The sequence below is a fragment of the Acartia tonsa genome, chromosome 10 (genome assembly GCF_053477335.1).
Source record: "Acartia tonsa isolate MP-2025a chromosome 10, ASM5347733v1, whole genome shotgun sequence".
Lineage (NCBI taxonomy): Eukaryota > Metazoa > Arthropoda > Copepoda > Calanoida > Acartiidae > Acartia > Acartia tonsa.
In genome coordinates, this window is record NC_137269.1 from 39,661,556 (window position 1) to 39,674,749 (window position 13,194).

At 30.3% G+C, this 13,194-nt stretch overlaps 1 protein-coding gene across 2 annotated transcripts in view; it reads right to left on the reverse strand.

Annotated features, from left to right (window-relative positions):
- LOC145330618 (FMRFamide receptor-like) overlaps positions 1 to 13,194 on the reverse strand; it is a 167,750-nt gene that overhangs the window by 114,946 nt on the left and 39,610 nt on the right. For both annotated transcript variants that reach the window (XM_080175280.1, XM_080175279.1), the window contains exon 4: positions 231 to 328. In XM_080175280.1, coding sequence (XP_080031406.1) covers positions 231 to 328 — 98 coding nt within the window. The remainder of the gene's footprint in view (positions 1 to 230; positions 329 to 13,194) is intronic.

Consider the following 13,194-nt stretch of genomic DNA (forward strand, 5'->3'; position numbering starts at 1 on the left):
AACATATTCATCATTGTAGCTTATTTCTGGTGCAAATAATAATAAAAAACATAGGATCAAGTAAAGAAAACGAAGTAGCGGGAGTCGTCGTATTTTCACAGTAGCTTTTCTTCTATTTATAACTTTCTAACTAAATTTTCATTAACATTTACCTAACCTAATATCAAAAGCTACTGTGAAAATAAGAGAAAACCCGCTACTTCGTTTTCTTTCCATGATCCAAAACTTACTTAGGTATGCCGGAGCAAGTAGAAGGTTGGTGAGTAGGAACATGATATCAGCTATACACAGACACGCCAACAAGCGGTTGAACATACTTGTCATAGTTCTAAACAAATACAAGATTAGATTTTATTTTTTCAAAAACAACTATGAAAGTAACAGGTTGTGTGTTTGTCTATGTCTTTGTACCGAAATATCTAGATAACTAATGTACAGATTGGCTCTCCTTTACAGGATATTTTATCTATTTTTATAAATCAGACTGAAGAAAAGCGCTTCTAGAAAAAAACTACCTCTCCCATTTTTTTTTATTTCATTAAAAATTTCATTTAATGTTTTTTTATCTAAAGATTTAATTATATAGTACATGACATAGAAAAGTAAACTAGGTTCGTATTTTTCCTAGATAATAAAATAGTTTTTATAATTTAATTAATTTTCTAATTTTGGTTATTTTACATTATTATTTACTCTCTGTTATCAATAAGTACGCGTTACAGTACAAAAAGTAATTAATATAGAATGTTTTTTAAAAGCAAATAGTATCATTAATATTTGTTTTTTTTAATCGAAGATTTTCTATAATTAGGGTCGGTTTCTATACTGATTAATTCTTAAATTACATTTATCTAATTTTCATAAATATTTTTATTCTACTATTACCCTGAATTTAAACAATTATTTAGGATTAAATACGTTCTAAGTAGTCTTAATTTTAAAAATACAGTGAAAAGAAATTGTTAACTTAATCTTTGCTAAGCTTGTTGGACTAAAAATAACTTATATCTCACATTAGTTCAGTATTTATAACTAGCGGCTGCGCAAAAAATCAAAGAAGGGAGGGTTATTATTTCCAGAGGTTGAAGGTACCTTTTCCTAAAAAAGTTATAAATCGTCCCAGGACCTATGAGAAGCTTAACCAATGGTAAGTGAAAAACATAAGTACACACATACAGACCGACTCAAAAACATCCTTTTACTTTAAATAAGGAATGTGAAAAAAATGAACAAAAATAAGAAATGTGATAAAATAAAGAATAATCAAATGCTTTGTTGAATTCAAGGTGTCATTATTATATATTTTTATATTACAAAATTTTTTCTGTAAACCGATTAATATTCACTGGATTAGAACCGGTTCTCAGTAACACTAAAATTTATGTACAGCATTGCATCATAAATAATTTTCTCAGAATATTAAAATAAAAATTCCTAAAATTTATACTAGTTTTGTTAGTCCGTGATTTCGACCCCTAGTTTTAATCATCTATTTTTTTCATTTCAGTATTCGCGGAAAGCTGTCTATAATACGATATATAACTATTTTTCAACATATCTCTGCATCCCTTAAAATCATCTATGATTTGGTCATTTTTCTTCATCGCATTTTTTCCTATTTTTAATATATTACGTGTCTCATGAAATATATTTATTTTACTTTTTCAATTTATTTATCATTTGCACTTGTGAATACGTATATCATATCTTAATTATCTATTGACAAGGATAATTAATAGTATTACAGCTACTCTATAACTAGTGCATGTTCGTCAGGCAATACGTCAGTATGTTACACCATCACAACGTAAAAAGTAATTCTTTGAAATAGAAATCTTAACTTAAATTCATCTATACTCTAAATATCTTATGGTCATGTTATTACATATATTTGTACATTAATTTGCCACTATTATCAACCAATCACATGTCTCCATGTCAAAAATGAACCAATGAGAAGCCAGTATCTTAACAAGAAGACACGTTATTGGTTCATTAACGCGGCAAATTAAAAAAATAATCTTTTATTTAGTAATATTATCCGTATAATCATATTTAATGAGAAGATATATAGATGCATATTAGTGTAATTGTCTGCTATTAATTCTATAATGCTGCATATGAATTATGCATTTTGAATGTACATAGAATATATACAGTTTCACCACAGAGATTCTAACATTGGTTAATGGAAAAAAAAATTATGTCTCAACCTAATAATTTCCCTGGATAAGTTTTCTGTGGTAAATTTGCAAAATGGGAAAAAAACCTGCAAAATTTTTTATACATTTAATACTAGACCTTGATTATTTTAATTTGCAAAACCTTTCTATAAGTAGGGTTACCTAAATTTGTATATCTGAATATTAAACTATTAAAAATTGAAAATGAAAAGTTGTCATCCCTGTTTAATTATATAAAAAAATTTAATAAGAGATTAATTAGAGATATTTTTCATGATTTTTTTCTGTTTTTTGTTGAATATATATTTTAGAAAATAACAAGTTCTAAATAAATTAATTAGTCCTATAAATAATGATATAGACGTAATTTTTATAGGAAAACTGATAATTTTATATAGTACATACATTTGTTTAAGATTAAAAGAAACAAATCTATGTTTGAATAAGAGATTTATAAATCTGGACTGATATGGTTCTCCATTACATTGCAGCTTCTTACATGGAGGTCCCAAGAGGAATCACCCTTTAAAAAATTAGTCCTTTAGTTTACTAGAAAATAAGTTCATAAATTTAAAATGGATGTTTCCTACTATGTAAAGGAAGATATCTTGGTCATCTGTTAAGATCTATCTAACCACTGAACCTATTGCTTTCGTCATTTCCTCACTGTATGATTTTATGCTATTTTATCTTTTAAGTAATCATAAGGTGTATTTTTATGCTATTATTCTAACCACACCGTCCCATTTTTTAAAACAGAGCCCCAAGATGTTAGGGGCAGGGCCTCTAAGTAAAAATAAATTGTCAAAAAAAAATTTAAATTCGTATGTGCACGCATGTTAGATAAATTTGTACATAAAACTGTAAATTACCCATACATTTGTTGTTGGTATCTCAGCTACTCTATAATCTGTAACTGAGATATAATCAGTTGCCAATAATGACAGTGACAATTCTTGTTTATTGATGGATTTTTAAAAGATCATGGAACAACTATAAAGATCTTGCCATATTATGTTATTTATATTCATCACCCCTGCCAAAAAACCTTCTCCTATTATTCTTATTGCTACGCTACCTGGAGACCTGGTTGTCTTTGTTAAACTGTAAAGTATGGTGCAGAAAAATATTTGAGAACGTGAGGGAAATACAAAAGTTGGTTGTAATAGAATTATCCACAATTTTTCATACCTTTTCTTACAGCTTTCCTTGAAGGGAATACAGTTTATAAATTTTTAAAACTTTCATACATTTTAAGCTGTGCCTCTCCATGTGATTTTATGAATTTAGAAGATTCCTGTAGTGATATGGTATTATCTAAAAACCATATTAAAACTACATATTAAACATTTTATTTTTTTTCTCAGCTCTTTTGGCAAGAAACTTTTCCTGATATAAATAGCATACTCACTTTTTTGAAAGGCAATTCTTAAGGTTATATTAGGTAGGTATCTTATCAATTTTTAAATCCTTCAAAAAATCAAGAAACAAGGTGTATCAACTTTTTTTTTATAGCTAGCCGGTTCTTTTAGTAAGTAGTAGATGTAAAATTTTTTCAAAGGATTCAGATATGCAATCGGTTTTTTTGTAGACCATTTATTTTTTAAGTAATTTAAGTTTTTTAAAAAAAGATTAAGTCGATTTTAAGGTACTAAAACGCAACAAAAAAAAGGAAAAAAATGTCCATTATGTACAAAAATAGTAAGATCTTTAATTTGACACCTTACTTTTTGAATTTTGTCAGGTAATTATTGAAAAATTGATTTTTTTAAACCCACGAGAATAAAAACTTTGAACTTGATTTTATCATTTCACAGGTAAAAAAATATGGGTTCATACATACCTTTAGAATCAGAAAAATATTACGAATCCATTGTAAGCAAAATTGAAAAAAAATAAAAAAATAAAAAATAAACAAATGGCCAATTATATTTTTTGTTCAGGCAACACTTTCGTCTTCCCTTTTTTACCCCCTCTTTACCCCCTTCCCATTTTTATACTCAATTCAAGAATTAAGACGTTGCCTGTATAATATAATATGATATTTTCATATAATTCCTTTTATTGTAGTCTATATTGTAAACTTTTTTTTTCAATTTTGCTTACAATGGATTCGTAATATTTTTCTGATTCTAAAGGTATATATGAACCCATATTTTTTTACCTGTGAAATGATAAAATTAAGTTCAAAGTTTTTATTCTCGTGGGTTTAAAAAAATCGATTTTTTCAATAATTACCTGACAGAATTGAAAAAGTAAGGTGTCAAATTAAAGATCTTACTATTTTTGTTCATAATGGCCATTTTCTTTCTTTTTTTTGTTGCATTTTAGTACCTTAAAATCGACTTAATTTTTTTTTTTAAACTTAAATTACTTAAAAAATAAGAGGTCTACAAAAAAACGATTGCATATCTGAATTCTATGAAAAATTTTACATCTACTACTTACTAAAAGAACCGGCTAGCTATAAAAAAAAAGTTGATACACCTTCTTTACAATTATCTATGCTTTACTAATCTGACAGTACAAACTTTCGTTGGTTAAAGAGAAGTTAAATTTAAATAAAAATGAAAACAACATTGATTTCTTGAATTGAAAAATCTAGTTTGAAAAAAATTTAATTTCTGTTGAAAGGAATTTGGAATAAAAACTGCAGGATCAATAAAATAGTTTGTGAATAATACAAAATCTGCAGAATGCGCGTTTGCATGAGCGTTCTATACGATCCATTAAACGGATAAATAGTAAGTCTATATTTCTTGGAACTCTTTTTTTGTTCCTTGGTTGCTTTACCCTCCCCTACCATTAACTTTCGAATTTTATTATTTTTATTTTGTTCAATAAAGCAGGGATCTCAAGAAATAAGACAATGGCAGATAAATTGATGTACATACGAATTATGAGAAACAAAATTACCCTTTCTGTAGATTACAATTAGTTTGGACAATGAACTTAATGAACCAACCTATCAAAATTCAATAAAAGACCCCAAAGTGTTAGAGAATAAGAAAACGTTATTATAATTTTTTTGGGCCATGTGTAAAAAGCAGCCAAATGTTTTCTCCCTATTTGATGAATCGGCTGTTTGTCTGATAGGTTTTATATTATTATTTCTTAAGGATATATCAAAACATATTAAACCAAGTAACTTTGTTTTTAAAATAAAGGGAAAATTACAATTAATATACATGTACATTGTTATACATTAAAACTCCAGCAATGTTTAAACTTTCAACATAAATTAACTCTTAAACGTTCCTTTTCTTTTTGCAAATTACTCACGTTTTTCAGGAAACTTTTGTCATTATTTTTATTAATTAAAATACCAATAACTTTAAATGCAATATCTATATCGAAGGGCAAGAAAATTATATATAGGTCCCAATGGAACACAGTAATAGTGTCTGACTAATTATGACGTAACAAAAAAAATTAGCCATTATTGACTTATGGTAAAATTTATAGTGGCCTCTCATTGGCAAATTTTTTTTGTTACGTTATAATCAGTCAGACACTATTACTGTGTTCGTCCCAATGCAATGCATTAACATTCCAACTGTTGCAGAAAACCAATCCAATGATTGCACGACCTTTGCCTTCAAGTCTGAATTGTTAATGTAATGAATTTCAAGACTTTGATTCTAATAATTGTCCTAAATATATAAATGAATGTAATAAGGCCTAAACAGTAATGGGTTAAAAAGCGGAGGCCTGCATGCAATACTAATTCAAGGAAAGAGATTTTACTTTTAATAAACAATTTGGTCGGAGTTTTCGCTCAAAATGCCTAATTGGTAGCCCCATAGGGTTAGGGCACCGCAGGCATAGACTTTGCAGATTTATGGCAACCTGCAACACTTAAAGGGAAAGCACTACAATTTGATAATTGAAATAAAATGATATTTAGTGAAGAAACTCTGAATATTATTTGTGTTCGTCTGTCTATCTATACTATAAACTCTGTATACCATTTGCGTTCGTCTCTCTGTCTGTAATTCTTTAAACCTTTATCTATCCTTCATTCTTTTTAAAAATTATATTCTTATCCTTTTTTGTGTTGAACATGATATTAACATTTTAATAATAATCCTAGTGCCATTATGATTAACTGAGTAGGTGAGTGTACAAATTCAGGAAGGGAAGGGACAATGGCAATAAATCTACACCCATTAATTCCGCTAATGATTAAAAGCTAAGAAATTAATGCGTGCTTTTCATCCAATGTCTGATCCCTGTATCCCTGTTGAGAGTGTATGTAGAAAGGTAATCAAGTATAGGCAAAAAGAGCTCATGCAATCCAAATCAAAACAACAAGGATGATAAGGTTTGGATAAGCGAAATGTCTCTTTGTTTGTTTATATGCCTTATTCCCTTGACAGTAAAACTTCTCAAATGTTTATTTTGGGTTAAGGGTAACCTAAGATTCGTCTGAAAAATCGACTCTTAGTGGTCTTTATGGGCGTAATCTATAGTATAGAAATCAGATATTTTAGCATAAATAGTTTCAATGCTGACTATTAGCACCATGATAACTTTTGACTTATACAGAAGTAGTGAGGAGGATACCAACAACAAAATTAATTCGAGAAAAGAACACGAAACCTATATCGAATTTCAGCTGTCGTTTGAGGTCAACACATAGTAGAATTGACGACCTTTACATCTGCCCCCCAAATATTATTTTAGATTTATTTGCTTGTTAGTTATACCTTTTACCTGAGTATAACGTAAATATTATAATTAAAGAAAACCGTCGCCTAAAAGTGTTATAACACTAAAAGTACACTTATATTTAAACAAATTAACCCTGTTAAGTTCTATGTAATTTATTGACAGATAATATTTCAATGGTTTATGTTGATAATGACTATGTAGCATGAAAAAATATTAAGGACATTCCGTTCTTGGAGCCTGATATTTACATCGACATAATGACCCATAATGATACTAAATCCAACACATAAAACTATGTTAATAAAGTTATTTTTTCTTTTAGTCTTAGATTGTTTGTTGATATAATACCAAGCCCAGAGGGGTATAGTCCCTTTTGTAACATCGCACCATTTTTCACAGTAGCTTATCTCCTATTTCTAGCCCCTGCGGGGAGCTCTAACCCTGCGGGGCCAATTACCTAATCCTGTGGGGCAATCACCTAACCCAATATAACCTAACCTAACCTAAAATAACCTATAAAAAGCCATTTTAAAAATACAACGAATCGCCCCTATGGGGCGATGTTACGAAAGGGACTATTCCCGCCCAGAGTTTTATAGGGAAAATATTTTTGGCTAGTCTAAGTCTATGCATGAAACATGATGTATTGCTAGGCACGGAGGGGGAGGGGGACTTGGACTTGAAATTATTCTTGCTCATCAAGTTTTATCCACACTGTCCTCATTCGTTGACTTGAAAACTTTTGGATTGTACAAACCTTATGCGGAACAATAATTTTCACAAGGAGTTGTATTATTAATTTTACTTGTGTATATTAATTTATCAACCATTGCCTTATTCCTGATTACTAGGTATAATATTATAATCATTCTTTATGAAAAGAGTTTTGAGCAGCAAAGCAACTGTACAATGATTGTTTAAAATCTTACACCCATCAAAGCAAAATTAAACAAATTAACATTGATAAATACATAGTAACTGTGCTTTCATAATAACTATTACGATGTAATTAAATTTAGATACTGAATATATAAAATTTCCATTATTATTATTCTAAAAAATATAATTCAAAATTTCAAGCTAAAGAAAGATCATAATATCTACCATATGACTTTAGAAATATTTTATTTTGTAATGCTTTAAATAATTTTTCCATCATTTTTTTGTATTTAAAAAGAAGAATGTTTTAATAACATATTATGATTTTTTGCACTTTTTTCCTCTAATAAGAAAAAAAAACATTTCAGAGTTGAAGTGCAGAAAGAAAGATTGGTATACAGTTGGATGTAGAAGTTAATTTTTGAACACTAAAGTAAGTATATGGTATACGATGCTTTCTAAAATTGGATGCGATATTAGACTAGATAATATCCAACATACTACAAACCCTTTGATTGCACGACATTTATTTGGATGTCATAACTCTGCATATAATTGAGTTGTGTCTGTTTACAGGTAAAGTAATTCCTCCTTATACTCTCACTATTAGTGTCATGTGCCATACATAGCAGCAGTAGTTAACATTTCATAGTCTTTGGTCCAGACATAATGATTCTGATCCACTCATTTTCCCAACTGTAATGTATAAAGTAAATGCACTTCTCTTACAAATTGTAACTCTCCTGTAAATTGTAACTGTTGGTACATACAGGGTGCACCACATAAATCCGGACTTTTTCTTATTTTTAAACAAATAAACATAAAATCGTCAATTTTAAAGATTTTATTGAATTTTAAAAAGTGGGAAGGAACCTAGGTATATGACTATTAGATTATTTAATAAAATCGCCACCAGCCTCAATCACCGCCTCTACCCGCCCCCTGAACCGCCCACCGACCCTGGTCACCATGTCCCTGTTCAAGCAGTCGAAGTTCTCCATGATAGGAGCAATGAGAGAGGTCTTTTTTATATGGGCGCGTCTATTGGTTCATGCTTTAACTGCGCTGCAGGCCCCAAAAGTCCATTGAATTAAGATTGGGGCTGCTGGGAAGCCACTTCTACTTAAGGAGTGAGTAACAGCAGGATCCAAATTAACCCATCTTTAAAGCTACTCTTTGACACGGGCGGCTCTCATTTGGGCCACAGTTAAGCTAGAACAACGTTTTATACCTTTTTAAAAATGGCACGAAGATTAAGACAGGGTTTTCAGCGCAATACATAGTCTAAAACGAGTTTCAAGGTTCAATATGGGCCCCTGAAGTCTAGAACCGATAAATTTTTAAGATTTTTGACGTTTTTGACATCTTAAAATCTACCACGATCCACTTTGTCGGAGTACTACAGCCAAGTGTGTGTGTAGCCATAGTTTCTTAGTGTTTGGACCTAAGTAGTCTTCGAGTAGGACGAGACACTTTTGTATGCTAGCACCATGGCCAGCTCAAGGTCCACGCTCAAGTACAAGTACTTGACCCGCTGTCTCCAGGGACTTACTCTTTATTACATCACCCTAGTCGAGTATGGCTGTGTCCCAAATTAAGTCACTGTAATGAATGACGCTCTCCACAGAGGAGCTTGGATAAGGGTTGTACTGATATTATGTACTTGACTATTGAGTATTAAAACTACCCAGTTATCACCCTTCTTACACAACCAAGGGAAAATTGCATGAATGAATTGTGACTGAGAAATTCGAGTTGCCACATGGGGACTTGAACTCGAAATTTCACCACCGTAATTCAGTACATTACCACTGAGCTATGACGCCCCATTTCTTCCAACTAACAAATATTTCACCAAGGAATTGAAGTATGATTCTTATTCCATTACATATCAATCCATGTACCACTGAATTTTATTCTGAATCATTTACTTTTAAAAACCATTTCATTTAAGTTTTGTTTAAATTTATTTCTAATATCATTACAATTTTTACATTTTAGGACAAAAAAGGAATAAAACAAGGATGACAACATCCATAATTTCAGCCGTCAATCCTGAACAGGAATCGACGGCTGAAATCACAAAAACCTAAAAATCGAGGAATCGATCTATCACCCCAATCAATAGACAGATCTTAATAAATCTTGGTGAGAACATGTTGAATGTATAATTAATTATTTCCTGAAAATCTTGAAAAGGAGATGAGAAAATCACAAAAACTTGAAAATCTAGGAATCAATCTAGCACCCCAAATAACAAACAGATGGACAAAACAATGTATAGATTAGATGGGCATATATCATAGTAAGCTTCACTAAAAATTTTAGCTGTCTATCTTGAATAGGAGAAAATCACGTTTCCCCCTTTCCGTGTCTGGCGTACAGACGGACGGACATTTAGAATTATAGAGTAGCTTACCTACTAAAAATACAAAAAATAGATTCGATTTTATGAAAGGACGAAAATGTTTTAATTTTAATTTAATTCTATTCAGATCAAAACTGGTTAATCCTATTTAATCTCTAAAATAAATATAGTATAGTAAAACTAAGAGTCTACTTTGAACAATCACTGTCAGAAGTATGTATAATATCATTTGGTCTTGATACTACATACATAAAAATTAACTTGGAATGTTTTATAGATTCTTTTATTAACAAGACTGTCTATGTCAAAAACATACAATTATAAAATATAGAATAAACATTTTAAATATTTTATAGTGCAGTTAAACAGAAATTCATGAATGTATGTATCATAAAATGATTTCTTAATGACAATAATAGCTGGCATAAGATCTTTATTTGCTTACATTTTTGTGACATTTACTAAAGAAATCTATACGTGACATGTAGAGATAACCTAATATTATACATATAAATCTATTTATTAAATGAGGGAACTTAATCATTACGGAACACGTTTAGAAAAGGAAGCAAGACCGACAGACAGATGGACCAAGTAAACTATATACTGGATGATCAGTGGTACAGAGAATCATCACCTAAAGTATTAGCCGTCTATCATGAATAGCAGGAGGGAAAATCACATTTCCCCCCTAGCATTACGGACTGACGGACAGACAAAGTTAATTAAAGAGTAGATTCTCTACCAAAAAATGGTATGATTATGGTATAAGTACAAATAAAGAACATACACTCAATGCATATCAAGGACAATTAATGTTTATAAGTAGCGCAGCAATAACAAGAAAACAACATTGCATAGGTAAAGCATTTAAAGTAAAATAAGATTTATGTGATTATAGAAGCAAATTTCTTACATAGTCAACACGTCGATTTCAAATATTACATAGATCAGTTGTTGAGGGTATTATAACAAACTCAAAAAAGAACTATCCTTTACAATGAAGTAACGGGGTCTATTTTATTTGTATGTCTGTATGCATATTAGGGCGGGTTCATATCGGAATTAGACAAAAAGGGGATATGCAACAGATAAAATTAACCTTTAAAACATTTCTGACCGAAAAAGAATTTAAAAAATTGAGTTTTAGAACGCGACCAATAAAAAATATATTTAATTACTTATTAATATGCAAAGACGACATTAAAATTTTATTTTGAATCAGAACTATGGCTTCATGGTGCTCCCTGGAAAGGCCTTGAGGAGCTGAATCAGGAACTTTTGTCCGTTTCAAAATATCTCGTTCCTAGCCTTAGAAATCACTAAAAAAACACATTTTTTAAAGGTTTATTGACAATTGTCCAATTTGTAGAGGTTTTTCAGATTTTCTCAGGCTAGGAACGAGGTTTTTTGAAACGGTCAAAAGTTCCTGATTCTACTCCTCAATGCCTTTCCTGGGAGCACCATGAAGCCATAGTTCTGATTCCATAAATTTTTGACTCCCATTTACAAATAGCTATACAATTGAATGTCTGGTCGTCAGCGGTTTTAAGACTTAGGATAAATTTTAAATCATCCAGAGGTGTATTATACACATACAAATCATTTGCAGATCCCCACTTTGGCCTCAGAAAAAAATGTCCAAAGTCGACCCACCCTAATGCATATCCGTTTAGATCACGAAAACAGATGGATCGACTATTACACAATTTTTCGAAAGTTTTATTTTTCATCCAGGTACAAAACTTAATTAATATATGTTTTAGAATGTAAAAAACTGCTTAATGTAAAACAAATAATATACAGTCAATTTATGAAACTGACACTGACAGTAGAACGGATGTACATTTTGGAAAAAATCCTAATTGGAAAGAAGTTATGCTTCGACTAAAACAAAAGGTTATGTTGGATAATCAATACAATCACAGTTGGTTTATTTCGGGGAAGCAGGCTTATAACCATTTTTTTTTTGCTAAATCTTCTACCCAATTCTTGTGTACTGTCTTTAATTGATTGGGAGAAGAACTGGTTGCAGATAAAGTAAACTTCAATATACTATCCCTCATTACTTATATACATATCCCTGAAGCATATTCCAATAATATATACATTATGAATATACAATGCCATTATGGCCACTATCCTTTTAGTTGAAATTGGGCATATAAACATCCCATTCATTTATTTTTAAGTAGTTTATAACTCTAGCATATTAATAATTTTAAAAAAAATGTTTTGCTGCGAACATTAACGTCTTTGAGATCTAATCATAATGAGAGTATATTTTGTGTAATGATAATAACAAGGTTGACAACAATCATAAGTAATGCAGCAAAATTACTAAAAGCTGATTACTACACAGACGCTATTGAGGTACGGACATGCAGACAAGTATATTTATACGGCATATACTCATTGCTCATTGAATATCTGCTCCAAAACTTTAAAAGTCTATCTTTCATAGCATTCAAGCAACCTAAATTTCTGCTATAACTTTATAGACAGGCGGACATACATTATAATTTATAGAGTAGCTTCGCTGCATATAATAAAGTAGAAGAAAAGAAACATTAGCATTTAGTTGGACAAGGAACATGTTTTCCTTGGCATTTTAAGAATAATTATCAATATTAATATAGACCTGTTAAATATGGATGCAAACATTATGTCGACTAAATAAAATCTAATATAGTGGGTATAGTTGAATTATTATTGCATGGTAATATTATCGATCAAAGATCAAAGTTGACTTTTATATAAAATTATTTAGCAAAATATCTTTCATTAAAAATTCGACTGTGTTACGATTTTCGACTGGTTTTAGGCTATTTCTTTGCCCTACCCCTTTGAATATAGAATAAAGAGCATTTAAATGCTATCGGCGCAGCCGCTAGTAAAATAAAAAGGACAATTATGTCCAAAAGTAGGGTAGCTATTGTAGCATTTTGTATCAACTTTTGTATAAAGTAGTAAGTTTTTTTGTCTGAACCGATTGCGTTCTCTATTTATGGAAGCTTGACATTGGTCCCTTGATAATTTTGGGCAAATTTACTTTCAGATTTAAATAATGGAATGGTAATAAGATCTTAG